The 15,823-nt window shown below is 38.4% G+C and overlaps 1 protein-coding gene across 2 annotated transcripts in view; it reads left to right on the top strand.

The window, feature by feature from the left end:
* The window catches only part of arhgef10la (Rho guanine nucleotide exchange factor 10 like a), a 156,471-nt gene that overhangs the window by 69,309 nt on the left and 71,339 nt on the right, over window positions 1–15,823 (top strand). For both annotated transcript variants that reach the window (XM_088069371.1, XM_088069367.1), the window contains one exon: window positions 6,663–6,763. In XM_088069371.1, the coding sequence (XP_087925497.1) occupies window positions 6,663–6,763 (101 nt within the window). The remainder of the gene's footprint in view (window positions 1–6,662; window positions 6,764–15,823) is intronic.

Raw genomic sequence — 15,823 nt, 5'->3', positions numbered from 1 at the left:
TGTAAAAACACTGTTTGACTGACATTTATTTGTTTGCCTCACATTGTCTTGTGCTTTGTAGCCCAGTTCTAGCTACATACAATTTGTAGCTTTTTCACTCAGAAAGACCTGAGGGGATAAAAGGAGACACAACAGCCGATGGCTTGTGGAGGCTCAGTGAGAGTGTTAACTTTTGGCAACTTTAAAGTCCCGCAGTCCTCAAGGGAACAGCCAGTGAAACTAAAATCCCTTGTCTAAACATTTGTCTTTAATAACACAAATTTGATGTAAGAAGCCAAGTGATAAGTTTGCCATTATGTGAGAATAATAATCAGTTATTATATATCACCTCAAATTGAAGCCATTCAATTAAATTTTAAATTATTCCGTATAAAAAAATGAGCAATTTAGGACACATCCATTTTCTGGTTCAACAGTTAAATAGAAATAAATGAGAACACATTTTAATTTACACACTTAAATACAGCCTCTACTGGCACCAATTTCATGTTGTAGAACTTTTGTTGCTGTTATTTTTGTATTGATGCTTGTAAAAAAAATAGTTTTGTCAGAAAAAAAAAATCTAATCGCTTTATTCATTTAATTCTTGAATGTGACTTCGGAAATAGTTTGTGCCATCTCTATTCTGCATGGGCACCACAAAGAAATGCAGTTTTGTCACACATGTACAAGACATTGATAACATATTTACCGCTTGTCAAAATCACCCAAATTACCACACAGGGACGGAGGCAAAATGCAAATTCAAGTATAAAGATGTGTGATCTGACATCTTACAAGGCCTTAAGCAAAATATCTTCACATGATTTACATCGAAGGAGAAGACAGAACATTTTTCAACTCTGTGAAACCTTAAATTATGCGTTCACAGCGGAAATATATGCATAGATTACTCCGTACAGAGTCTAAAACAAAACATCTGTCTCCTGAGCTTTGGTAAATGATTCTGTTTATGTTAAACTTTTGAGCCCCTTTATCAATTCATGAAAAGTAGGTTTGTGTTTTGGTTTGCCAGAATGTTCTTAGAGGTTAATGGAATGTTTCACCAAAAAATCTATGATTTTAACATCAGTAGCTCACCCCCTGCAGGCTTCAAAAGTGCCTCTGAGGAGTTTGTAGCTTCTTGCTGCTTTGCAGAGAATGGCAGGTGCAGTGGGCTTGAATATGGTTTTTACACTGGATTCCAATGCCGACCCAGTTTCAAGGCAAGAGCGGCTCATAGAAACCTTTCATACCATCTCCTGCAGCACAATACACCTCGTGTTGACTTTAATGTTTGGTATTCATGCCAGTTTGTCCCTTATTAAGCAGTGAAAAGGTTTATTGAGAATGAAATTGCCTTTTCAAGAAAGGCTAAGAAAAGGGTTATGTATGAAACAGAACAAAGCACAAAATGTCCAAAAAGAGCTCATACACATGCTGCATGTTTTGCACCCTCAAATCTATTGTATTTACTATAAACACGTGGCAGGAAATTTCAGTTGATGTTAATGATCGAAATCTACTGCCACAATATCGGTTTGTCGAGTTTGCTGTGCAATACAAATTGAGTATTTTAAACAATTTCATTACTTATGTTCTGCAGAATCATGACTATCAATGCTACTTTCCCGCTCTCTCTTCTCTCTGACAGCGAGATGACACACACGTGCACACACACACACACACACACACACACACACTGCTGCATAGCCCCGCAGTGCAGTCTTCTCATCACTTGTCTCATTCACTTAGGCTGAATGTTGAATATCAATATTATTTAAGGTATTATATCACAGTTAGAAATTCCAATATTGTTGAAAAACTAACAAGCGCACTCAAGAGTAAGAGAGACGCGGCAGCAGCACGCAAGTGTTCCTAAGCATCTGTTTTTCATTGCACAATTGCTGCGCCCTGAATTACAATATTTAACTTTTGAGCTCAGCAACAGTTGCCATCATGTGATGGTGATGTCACTGAGAGTCGGATTCTGCGCAGTAGCGATATCGACAGTGGGGGAGTTTCCATCAAAACATCCGTCCGACCAATCGTGAACAATTTCATTAAATGTGAGGGCACGGATTGGCCGTCACAGCTGTCAATCATGGCAGAAAATCCCCTTTTTGTAGAATTGAATAACTCAAAAGAGTCGATCTTATCATAAAAACAAACACTTGAACAAACATCAGGGTGATGAGAACTACCTTCAGTGACAGAAACCATCTTTGGGAAAAATTTATTTGGCGTGTAATTTGATTTTTTAGTTTGGCCCATATCCCAGTCACTAACATGGAGGGACGGTAATTATCACCTATACTGCAGTCAGACACCAGGGGGCGATTGAGATTGAAAAGCTACGCTCTAGGAGTACTGTCATTTTGTCCGTCTTTGTATAAAGTAAATGGAAACAACCAATCACAGCTGGTAGATATCTTCTCTTTCTTCCTTTAATATTAGTTTATAATAAATATGGAGAAGTTGATCATTACATGTCACAGTGTACGGCTACCGTGTGCCTCACAACTGTCCCTCAGACATTACTTAAATAATGGCTTGGCAACCTCAGATGCACCCATGAAAGTTGGCATAGAGTAAGCACAAGAGTAGCACCCAGTCCCCGACCTTGTGTTTTCAAGGTGTTTATAGGCGCAGCATGTGTCCCAGCCCATAGTATAGACCCTAGACTGTATAATAAAGATGGCAGAGCCATGACTGCTACCCAAAAGTGAGGCCAAAATATCTCGATTGCCCCCTGGTGGCTGGCTGCAGTATATGTCTTACACCCCACCTCCTCCGTATTAGCAGGTGGCATATGGGCCTAACTAACTAAAAGCTGAAAAACTAAATTAATAAATAAAAGTGAAATACATTTTTTCCAAAGATAGTTTCTGCCATCATATTATGCTGCAGTCTGTTTTTAGTATAAGTTTAGTTTTAATTAGTTATTTGATGCTATAAAAAAGGGATCTAAAGTAATGATTGACAGCTGTCTGTGCCAATCAGTGTGACTGCAATCAGTGATGCTTTTCCCAAATTGTCGGATAATAACTTGAAACTGTGGAGATTGACTCTTGCACCAATTGACATCACCAGCACAAGATATCCTGAATATTTTGGCTTCATTTTTATCAAGTCTGAGTAATTTGAGGCACGTTGTCCATCTTTGTATACAGTCTGTGGGATGGACATATGACTTTTTGAATTTATGTTTACAGCAAGTTAACTACAGGTTGTTAAATACATATATTTTCATAGCTTTTTATACAAGCAAGCATTGTTGCAAGCAACAGATTTTTTGATGATGATTTTTTAAATTATCCATGATATAACCTGACCCGTACACTCACATCATTGCTGTTTCTTCTCTTTTTCCTTCCATCTTTCTCCCTCTTTATCACACATGCACACACTGACACACTCATCTAAGATCTGGTCTCCCGCTGTGTCTGAGTGTGAATTGGCACCAAAAAGCCCTGAGTGATCAGAGCCTGTACTGCTCGTGCCTGATCCCAGGGGAGCCCACACATTAGTGGCATTTTGAGCGCCGTAGCCCACCCAGAAGCGATTTACTGTGACCAGACTGTGTGGTCGTCACAACCTGCCCTGAATGTTGACGCGCAGGCTGATCATAAAGCCTCGGCTTACTGGACTGAACTGCTGTAAAACTACAAGCAGCCAAGCAGCTGTTCTGACAGAAAAAAAATCCTGATGTATTAAACTTAAAGTCCCATGAAATGAAAAATTTATTTTTGTTGTTGTTGCTCTGTTTTTCTGACTGGATTGTTCTGCTCTCTGTTTTTATATAGTGCATTTGCAGTTTATGCCAAAAATGCACTTTTCCCTGTTTCATATAAAAGTCCCACATTTTCCTGCTTTTTTTGTGATGACGGACCGCTCCTAGTAAATTCAACCTGATTATCAGGGTAAAGTAAGAGATGATAGGAAAGGCATATGATCCTCAATGGCTACTGTCAAGGTCCATTTCTCATTTCTTCAGTGTCAGTTTTTCAGATGTAGGGCTAACCCTTTCAAACCTCAATTGACATTGGCTTTCTTTAGCTGTGTTCAGACGCCTTTCACAAGCTATTTGATCCTTGGAAACCTATGGAAAGTGGTTTGATTTCTTTTGAAAAGATTTGAGGAAAAAGGCAATGACCAACTTTTCAATAAATGTCCCACTGATTGCAAAAAAGTAGTCAAATGTGATCAGAAAAATGCCTAAAATCTGTTTTTAAAAAGAGGTGAGAATTGTATATTGAAAAATATAAAAAAATTTAAAATGTCCATAAAACTATTTTTATAATTTAAACACTTTAATATTAAAAACTATATTACAGAAAAATATATTTAGAAAAATGCATTTTTATTTTCAGCATTTTTTTTTTTTTTTACCTTTTTGCGCTTATTTTCAGGTAATTTTTATTTTCTTTTGCAATTTTTTGACCATGTGTTGTCATAATGCTTATTGCCGTCTCCCCATCTCTTTGTAAGAAATCAAACCTTTTTTTTTATGGTTTTAAAGGGTAAAATGTAGGTTTGAAGTGATTCCTTTTCCGCTGGATTTTTTAAATTTTACTATAACTGAAGTAAATATTGCAGAAGAGACTATAACAATGACCTTTTTTGTTTAAATGCCAAGTCTTTTCCTTTGTGACATACCTGGTATCAGATCTAAAGGATGCGTGTGCATCAGTGTTTAGTTTTCATCGGATTTCATTACTGTGGAGAAGAGTATCCAGTGCATACAGGAGTTCATTTAAAGCTGTTCTGCATTCAGAACTCCACCTGTTGAATGCCCCTCTGGTTTCTTGTTTTGGGAACGGAGCTTAAATATCTGTACCAGCCTGCCTGCAGCCTGTACATTTATATCTGTTTACAGGTTTTGCGCTGTGTTTTATTGATATTTCCTCTAAAAAGTGTTCCACATGGATCACCTGTAAGCAGGTATTTTGGCCTAAACAAATATTAAGAAGAAACAGCTCAGACTGAAAATTGATCCAGTTGATTTAGTGTAATGTCTGCTACATACATCTACTCTGACCACGTCCCTCCCTACAGCTCTGGTGTGCTAGATAAAAGAAGTACTTCATTAATGATTAAAAACCAGTACCTGTGAGTATAATCAGGGTATTGATTATGTCAGCATAAAATAATTGAGAAAACACTTAAAGAGCCCCTCTGATAAATCTGTGTTTTTCTTTAGTTTATATCCCCTGAAATGTCTGACCTTGAGTAAACTGAGTGGTATCCGTGCAAAGTTTGTCACCAGAGAGGTGTTTTCACACTCCTCGACTGAAGGGGGCAGCGTCTGTGCTCCTCCCTAAAATGGATTCAAACTTGTGCCAGGCGAAATATTTACCATTTGACTGGGGGACAGACTTTAACACAACACTTGCAAAGAAATCTGAAACCTCCAGTGCAGAGCAGACTTAGTAGACTTAGTGTTTGCATTGTGGGAGTTTTGGTACTATGGCAGAGTGTGCAGATTTTGCATGAAAAATGGACCCCGAAGCTTCCTTGTACTATCTACCAAAAACTCTTGTAGCAGATATTATTGTATGTTTCACAAGCTTTGTTAACCACTTTCAGTTAGTCTACAAGTCAAGAAAAAGTGAAAAGAAACTGAAATGAAATGTCTACTAGTTGTCTTTGTCTGACTGAATTTTATATTTGGGAAAAATGTTAAACAAATTACAAATCATAGCAGAGTATTTTTACATACTTTAAAATATGTACGGAGGGGAACTTTTAGTAATTATAATAAATAATACACTTTATTTACACAGCACCACTCACAACACAGTTACAAAGTGCTAAACACAATCTAAATCTAAACACATTTAAAACACAGGGAACATAAAACAATCCAAAATGTCATAAAATTTCACCAAAATAAAAGATAAGAGTAAAAAGCCCAAACTAAAATCAAGATGATAAATGAGAAATAAAATCAATGAGATTGCAATGAAATAGACAGTTTAGATAAAATCAGGATACACTCTCTGATATAGGTATGTTTTTAGGGGAGACTTAAATGAGGACACTCACTCAGACAGCCTTATATCCTCAGGCAGGTCGTTTCAGAGCCTCAGGGCCCTGATTGCAAAAGCTCTGTCCCCTTTCGTCTTCAGCCTGGACTCTGAAACAGACAAAAGATCTCTGCCTGAAGATCTTAAACTGCACAAAGGTTCATAAGGGATTAAAAGGTCTGCAATGTAATCTGGAGCCAGGCCATGAAGAGCCTAAAAAGTAATAAGATCTTAAAATCAATCCCAAAAAGACAGATAGCTAATGTAAAAAGAGGCTAAAACTGGTGTGAAAAGTAATTTCTTGGAGACAGGGTTGCATAAAGAAACATTTGCACATATTTTTTTCTGGTCAGAGAAATGAATTTCTATTCAAGGTTTAGCTTTGCTGTCATTACACAATACAGGCTTTTACAATGAAATGCTGTTGCTGCTCCTATATATTGACATCAGATCCTAATAAATACCAGGATTATTTCTGGGCCTCAACGATGGAAACTGTCTGACCAAATTAAACAATAAGGTGAAAAACCAACAACCAACTAAACATACAATAATGTGTATATTCTGTGCTGTTTGGTGAAGACTTTGTGACAAACATGTAAGAATTCAACATTAATTTGTCTGTGTTTGTGTGCACATGCTGCTCTCATCCAGGTCAGGTCGTCCTGTCAGTTTCATGGTGGTCCTCAACACTCCCAGCCCCCTCAGTAAGATCTCCTGGGTCAACCGTCTGCACTTGGCCAAGATCGCACAACGTAAGCACGCGCACACACACACACACAGAGGCACGCACAGAAAGGATTACTATGCCATTTCTATTTAAACAGGATGATGTAATGCAATGAAATGTAATAACAATGTTTTAAGTCAGAGGCTCAGACACATCATCAGTGTTTGCTCCACTCTCTATTGGCTAAGTGCACAACTGGTGTTGCGACTTATATAATAAGAGAAAAAAACAGACACTCAACTGGGTCATCTGAAGTTTATGCGCTGAGGAGAGAGGCAAACTTTTTAAACAACGTTAAATTAATAACCTCTGTTCTAAAATACCAACAAACATTACTTATCATTCAGGAAGGATTGTGCTGCCACAGGGGGACTTAAAGGGAACAGTGTGTAAGATTTAGGGGGATTTAGTGGCATCTAGCGGATTGCAACAAGCTGAAACTTCTCCTGGTTAGAATTCCTTTTGTGATCATTGTTCAGAAGGTTTTAACCTAGAGCCGAATTATCCACAGAGGTCCGTTTCTCTCCAAAACAAACAGACTAGGTGATTTAAACTGGTAAAAACATAGAATAAAGCGGTTTAAAGTGAATAAATCTGTAGTTTTCCAACACTGCTTGTCGCAGAGGGGCTGCTAACTGCGGTAGCCAATGTGAAATATCCCTATCTAAAGCCAGTGTTTGATTTGTCCACTCTGGGCTGCTGTAGAAACATGGCGATTTCCACAGGCGAGCACCTGCTCCCTATGTAGATATAAACAGCTCATCTTCGGTAACAAAAATACACTGATTCTTATTTTCAGGTGATTATACACTAGAGAAAGTATTCTTATTATATAATATTCCTTTTCTGCCAGTATATCCCCTGAATACTACACAGTGGATTTTTTAAGGGGACCTGTAATGCTTTTTGTGTTTTCCCTTTTCATTTACTGTGTTGTATAGCTTTTTTGTGTTTGTAAAAGGAGCTCTCTCTCCCTCAGGAGGCACAGCTTCTAAGCTGCCTGAAACAGCTCGTTTGAGTTTCAGTGTTTACTTCCGTAACTTGGTGACATCACAATGTAACAAATAGAGAGAGCCAACTGACCAATCAGAGCAAACTGGGCTTCATGGGAGGCTGGATATAAGCTAAGACAGACTGTTTCAGACAGAGGTGCTAGAGCAAAGGGCAGTATGGGACACATCTTTTTGAATACTGAAGCATGTAAACCTATTCTAGTAGACTCCAGAATACAAATAAGATCCTGAAAATGAGCATAATAGGGCGTCTTTAAGACAAGGTGGTGTGACCAGCATCGAGGCCATGCTCCTGCTGCTGCATAGAGCCACAGCGAGCTGTTTTTGTTCTCATAGTTTCTTAATATTGAATGTGTTGTGCGTGTCCGAACTGCACCAAATTCGACAGTGCACAAAGTACAATTATGTTTCCAAAAATAAGCATAGTAGGGCTTCTTGAAGTTACTTACTAGGTCTTGTGAAGCATGAGAGTTCCTTTAAATTCTGTAATCATTTGTACGGCTCCTCTTTCATATTTTGGATACCTCACTTGTTGTGAATACTCAGCAGTGGTCAACATTAATGGAAGAAAAGAATGACCAGACCCTGCCCAGCAGGGAGCAGCACAGTTCTTTTTTTATCTTCCTAACCTCTCTCCTTCGGCTCATGCCTTGCTCTGCCCAGTCTGACCACGCTGTAGCATAGGAGGTCTTCCTCTCTGGGCTTCATCAATGCGTGCTGTCATCCAGTTGCAAATCCAGAGACGGGACTACTGAGGACATTAATCTGCTTATTTGGCCATGATGGCACGCATGTTCAACCCACTCACCACCCCGGTCCTCTTTCGCCTCCCTCCTTTCCTACTCTCTGTGTCGCTTTGAGCGCTCTTCCTTGTCACACACACTTTATTCTGGGTTTGTTGTGCATGCGGTATGTCTCTCAACACAGCGCCTGAGTGTAGCCTCAATCGTATTGTTGCGGTCTCTAAGATCCCAGAGGCCACTGCTGTGAGCTTCAGCACAGAAACAGTCAAGGTTTCAGAGGAAGTCAGTGGAGGTATATTAAAGGACACCATTAAATGCCTCGCTCAGATGAGTACAGTTATATTTGTCTGTGCTTTTGCTACCCAAGCATAGCCCTGGGAGGATCAATGACCCTCGAGTTTGGCAAAGGTCATGGGAAAGCCTGGAGTGTTTTGTGCTTTACAAACATTTTCCCAAGACTTTGCCTCCCCTGCATCGTTAGATTCTCCATCCTTGCACATGACAATAAAAAAGAACACATTGGATTTTTCTTCCAGTACTACTGACCTACCTTTCACAGTGGGTGTGTGTAGAGGTACATGAAGCATACACTACATCTGTACACTCGCCAGTAGAGCTTGCTGTATATGGTTTGTGTCAGAGTGGCATCAAAAACATCAGGCTGAGTGCAGAGGATGCTTTGGCTGCAGTGAAGCGCAGCATCCACAGCCTTTCCTTGTTGCTCACACCTTTATCAGCAACACAGCAGGCGTACCGATGAGGACAGTGGCATAGTTAAAGCATGCAGCTCTGCTCCCCTATGGCTGCTGTGTGGACATGGGTGACACTCAAGGCCAAATCATCAGCAAGTTATCCGTTCTGCCCTGCAAAGGCTAACCACACACAGTAACTACACTAATGCTGTTTGAAAAAAAAGAAGAAAATAATAAGTATTTATATTGCACCTGTAAAAACAGAGTTTTTAATATATATATGCTTTGGTGACAAAGCAAAGCAGAAATGGGCTACATAGACAGCGATATAGCAGCAGAAAGCCAAACAGTCCTATTAAACACAAGCGAAAAAGAAACCAGGGTAGAGTCAGGAAAATATTAAAACCACAGGACGAATAATGCAAGATGCAGGATGCATAATGTCAATTAATTATTACAAAGAATAGACCAAAAACAACAACAACATCAGCAATAATAGCAGTTAAAAAAAAAAAGAAAAATGGCTTCAAAATTTTTGACTATCAGGCCAAATATGTTTTAGGTTGATGAGTGTTAATGCATTTTAAGTAGATATTCTTCGAGGAAGTTTTATGCCTAAAAAACATGATCAGTAATTTAATGTACGCACTCAAAAATGCACTACAATTGTGGTCGTGGCACTTTGCCTTCGTATTACCTATACATTACATTCTCAAAACTAACTTATCAAATACCGATGCCTGGTGGGTGGCACCTGGCGTCAGGTACCAAGACACCCTTTTGCAGCAGTACAACGCACTGGGTGGCGGCATTTTTTGACTCTCTGAGCAACTTATGTAGTATAAAGAAGATTGTTGTTTTTGTCCTGTGTAGAATGAAAAGTCATCTGAGTGTTTTGAAATGTTTTTAAAATCCTGACCAAGACCTGCAGTGGAAAACTTTATTGCTAATCTTGCTTTTGCTACGGTCACATTACCAATTACTCTGTCGTTGGCATCTTCCTCATTCTCACGATCACCATTTGCTGTTATATTTTTAATATAGTTTTCTTTGGCCAGATAGAATCCCAAATCTTAGGGGAACTAAAGGCAGATATGGCGGCACAAAAAGCAAAAAAACCCGAAAACATATTGTGATTATTTTCAAGATTCAATTCAAGATTCAAAGTGTTTATTGTCATATGCACAGTATGGAAACATGTTTCCCTGTACAATGAAATTCTTACTTTGCTGTCCACAGAATGCCTAACGTTTAGCAAATATAAAAGAAATATGAAATAGAAATTTAAAAATTTACAATAGAAGAAATTTACAATAGCAGTAGAAAGAACAGTGCAAATAAAACAGTACAGTGCAAATTCGAACAGTGCAATTGTGCATGTGCAAACGGAATAGTAAACTGTCAGGTACAGTTATGAGGTCGTGTATGGGAGGTAGTTGTATTGACAGGTAGTGCGATTGTGATATAAGACGCACATTTTAGTGGGAATTGTAGTTTTTGCATTTTATCTTCACTGAAAAATAATCTTAATGATGATTTTTTTCTTGGGTCTGAACCAAACAAGCATGTCCGCTTGTGTCTGGAATGACATTCGTAGGCCGGGGCATCTCTGTTGCACCACAATGTTTCATTTCTAAAAGAATGTTGTGACACATTTTACCTTTACCATGAAAATTGTTGCCCTGGCAATTTTATACTTGGCGATTTGAATAATATTTTGATTGATTGTGCAGCCTTAAAACTTTGCACCCTATTTTCTCAAGAACAGAACAAGATTGAACCAGGAAATTTTGTCAAAAGAGAGAACAGATTTTTTAAAAAAAACAAATTTTCAGTTATAACAAAGTGTTGACCAAAGTTGTACTTACTGCAGTTAGCCGTCAGCATAGCTGTCATATGGAGGAAAAGCCCTATCCTGCAATAATGATGATAGTAACCATTAATATCAAGTATGACTTGAAGGGGATTGAAAGTATATTATTGTAACGCTGTTTGCGAAAAGAAATTAAAAAGAATTTATTAAGCATTCACTCTGAAAGAAAATACCAATAAACATTTATTGATCTTAAACCTGGAAAACACACTCCGAACAGCCTGAAGACAAAGGATATGCTATCAAAATGTAAATATTGCACATTGTTTTCATCTCTTATTGATTGACTGGATAATGGTACAACTGTCAGCACCAATCTGTCTTTGTCTGATTTGCTATCCTTCTACCTTGTAGCCTCGAGTGTTTGTCGCAGCCTTTATACTCCGTGCTGAGATCAACATAAAATCTTTTGTTCCGTCTTTGACTTAGAAAAGTTTCCACTGATCCACAGAAATTGACACATCTGGGGCTGTAAGGTTTTAGACTTTGAGCCAACACCGCAATCCAGTGCTAGTTACCATGAGAACAACAGTTAAATAAGCTTCGATTATCTATCACTAACAAGAACACACTTTGAGGTGCAAGGAATGAAATGGCAGAGCAAAGACAAGAAATAAAAGAAGAATTAGAGAGAAATAAGAGGAGTTTTGGCAGTAAAAGTAAGTGGAGTGAGGAGAGAGGAGGGGATACATTACAGAGAAACTGCCGCCGCAGTCAAGACATCAAACAATGAGACTGTTTCTATATATCAAGCTCAAGACACAGAATAAAGACCATCTTTCAACCACGAGACATATTTTACTAACATATTGATTTAATCATCTCTAGTTAAAATGATGGACAGCGTGTATTTTAAACCATTTTAGGATGTTTCCTTTACTGACAGCTGCTCTGCTATACCGATGCTAGTTTTTGTTGTTAACACTCTTATCTGTTATGCCAAGAAGCAGTAGAAGTACCTTTTGTATGTAGTATCTAGGAATGTCAGTTTTGGTCAATTTTAGCAGACACCTATTACCAGGTAACTAAGTAGTTAATTTTCAAGGACAAAAAGATGTAAAATACCCAGAGACCTTTCCTTTTTGTCCGGCGCTCCATTGCCTCAGTAAGCTTTAGCGCTGAATTTCAAACGCTATCCATTTAGGGGTGAGGAATTTTAATGTTTTGTGATGTGAAAGTCTTTACTTTTATTTTATTTTCTGTTGGATTTGCTGACGGACTGCTGGCCAGTGGTGTTAACGGCTCTCTACCTCTCACAGACACACACTAAGCAGCAGCAAAACATCAACACTTCTGGCCCAACACAAGCTGGGTCCTTCAGATTAAAAGCACTGCGGATGGTGCTTTGATTTATTTAATTATAACAATACTTTATTTTACTTTACTATAACAGTACTTTATTCTACTTTATTTTATTTAATATTGTAACAGCATTTTATTAACTTTATATAGCAGAAGTTTATGTAACCTTTTCTGTAACTGTAGTTCATTTAATAATTTTGTATTTAAGTAGTTTAGAGGAGATTTCCAAAAATCAAGATATATATTGTGTATTGCAATATAGCCCAAAAATATTGTGATATTATTTTAAAGCCATATCCTCCCGCCCTAATCCTAGGATTGCAAAGGAATGGCCTGCTTTATTCTGCATGCCCACTTTATGCGACCAATTCGCCTCAGTTTTCATCCACCCTGCCCCGCCGTTCGCTTGTATCCATCATAAAATCCCCTCTGGCAGTACCAAACCGACTTCTGACATATTTTACAGATTTAACGGAAAATGGTAGATTCACATGGATAATATTATTGTAACTAAGATATTTGCTGAAAAATCTGTTGTTTTTTTAAAAAAGGGAGTTGATCAACTATGACACATTTCCCATAAGTTTCACTTGAGCATTTCCTGGATTTACACAGACCTGTTGAAAAAGTCACTGAAGCTGCAGCTTGAGTGGCTGTGCTGATGTGAGTAATGTTTACTTTTTTAAAATTATTACTCCTTTTTTTGTGTCGCCAGCTTGATCTGATACACAGGTATCCCAGGATGCTTTGTGCAGCAAATCAAGTCGGCTCCAGGACACAATGATTGAAAGTAAATTTGTCATTGTGCATGGATGCGTATAGTGGGCATGCAACGTTACTCTGCCTTATGTGCCATACACAGCCTCTGAACCCTAACCAATCCCACTCCTCTAACTAAACCTAACCAATCCTGCCAATTAAGGCAATTGGTGTGAGCTAACGTTAGTTCGCTAGTGGCGGTGCTCATTCAGTAATCAGCTGGTAACGCAGTCCTGGTGAGGTGAGCTGGAGGAACGACCAGACCATGGGCCCATCATTTTAACAGAAATGCTTTTGGGTCTGCAGTGCAGTAAACTGAAGAGTGACGAAATTACCAATAGACCAACATGTTTAACAGGTCAAAAATAATCTTGGAAGGTTAAATTATGACATCCCTACTTTCATATCATGTGTCATATATCATATCTTGCTGTAGATTTTAAATCCCTGCAGTCTTAACTAACCACAATTACACCTAGATAGAGATAACACTGATTGGAAGGAAAGCAAATGAACAGCTATAAACATTATTTGCCAGTGTTCTCTCTTACATAGCTTCACAAACTGAGGTTAATGGAAATGTTGATCGTGATTAGCTAATAAGAGTTTTGAGGACATAAACACAACCGGAGCAACTTTACTAGGACTGAGTGACAAATCAGTCTCCTGTAACTTATAAAATGAATAACTTGCCTATACAAAGCACATCTATCTGTTTCTTATAGCTCCTTATCCACTAAAGGGTCTCAGGGAGAGAAAAGCTTTTCCGAGCATGCACTGGAGGATGGCATTAATGTTTACATCTCATGCTGACCTGACCATGAGCCTTTTGTTCACACTTCCTTTGTGTGGGGGATACGATTGACTGTTCAATCGTATCGAAACTGTTCACAACAAGGTCTAGTTCTTTTATATTGGAGAGAAGCCAGACGAGATTGGTAAGTAGCACTACAGGGAGGAGGAAAAGTATGTATTTTTTATTTATGGATGAACTGTCCCTTTTAACTTTCCACGTTTTAATATTATAATAAAACTTTGCATTTTCAGTTACCTACACACTTGTGATTATATTTTTAATTGACTGAAATATAGTAAGCCATACTACAATTTCTTGTTCTACAATATTTACAGATTTAAAAACAAAAATAGTGACATTAACATAGCAGAATATGTGAATAATGATTTTAAAAAGTCATTAGCTGCAGCATGCAGCTCACACATAATACTTTTCTCATGACCGCACGTACACGGCAGCACTGTCTGTGAAAAGCTGGCACTCATGGAATCACTCACTTAAAAATAAATGGTAAAGATGAGGGCGGGTTGATGGATTCCATTGAATCCTTTGGGGAAATAGATCAGCACCAACCTGGTCAGGATGACAATTACATGTTAATTGCATTACACCCACACTTTGCCTTCCCATTTAACCAAATGTAATTACAATAAGTGAGTTGTTGATTTAATTTCACGGATGGCGTACTGTCATCGAGGCTTCCTCGTCATTGCAGGCGGAGGAAGGCCTGCCCTGTGCTCAAGGGAGACCTACAGTTGAATCGGCATATCAAACGCACCGAACCGTGATCTTGTTTAGTTTGAAATGGGTGCCGCGCTCCGAAATGTCCCCAAATGGTGGACACCACAAATAGCTAATGTTCCCATGCATGATTTAGTGAGTGATTAGACATCACAAAACTCATTTTCCCAGACACATCTTCACACCAGAGTTTATCCTGTTACCTCAATTTAGAGGAAACATAGCGATATCCCACTGCTGCACTTCACAGCCTTCCCCGTGCCACATGTGTGAGTATCAGCGGCTTGTAGTGAGATTCATGCATGCTGTATTAAAGTCTTTCCCCGTATTGCCCATTAACAATGCCTTGTTAATGCTACGAGGTCTTCTCTAACCCTTTTTGCACCTTGAGCATTTCCATAAAATTTTGCAGTCCGTGGATGGTGGTTTTTCACAATGTGCCTGTTTGAAAGGGGCCAGCTGCTGGGCCTGTGGTATTTCTGCTTGCAGCTTTGTTTTGAGAACATTTCATACAAATGACTTCACACTCTACACTGTTTCTTCGGGTCCTGAGCAGTACAACTGGGCCCCTAGCTGCTATAGATTTGTCTACATGTGAAAAATATTTTATTATATTGCTTAAAAAATTATTTGTGCCTAAAAGGTCAAACAAAACTCCCCCAAAGCACTTTACAAAATATGCAACTAAATTGTATATTGCTTACTGTGTACTTCTGGTTCAGTGACACACAGTTTACTACTACATTTAACTGACTGACACATTTACTGGTTATGTTGTAGATTTGCAGATTTTTTTCACAAAATATAATATATTATTGCTTAAACTATTCAGAATCATGTAAGGGTTGAGAGCTCCACCTTAATCAGACTTAGGTGAATGTAAGTACAATGTACAAATAATGCCTCTTTTTCACTCTTCAGTTAATGTAAAAATGTGTATGCTTGCACAGTGTGGTATGAATAGTTTTACTATTATTATTGGTTTATAGTTTCACACACAAAAAAACAACAGTTTTGAATACCTTTCCTATCACTGCCAGTACCAACATTCCCAGTTTAAGAAAGGGGACTGAAAGCTGAGGCAAGACAACATTTGCCTAGGGCAACAAAAATGAGACAAATGTTTTGTCATAGTTTATTTTGTCAAGCTCTATTTTTAACTCTTC

This window comes from Plectropomus leopardus, chromosome 2, assembly GCF_026936395.1.
Source record: "Plectropomus leopardus strain MGB_pleo_1.0 chromosome 2, ASM2693639v1, whole genome shotgun sequence".
NCBI classification, from domain to species: Eukaryota; Metazoa; Chordata; class Actinopteri; order Perciformes; family Serranidae; genus Plectropomus; species Plectropomus leopardus.
Note: the sequence above shows the minus strand (reverse complement) of the source record. Positions and strands in the feature narration are given on the sequence as shown.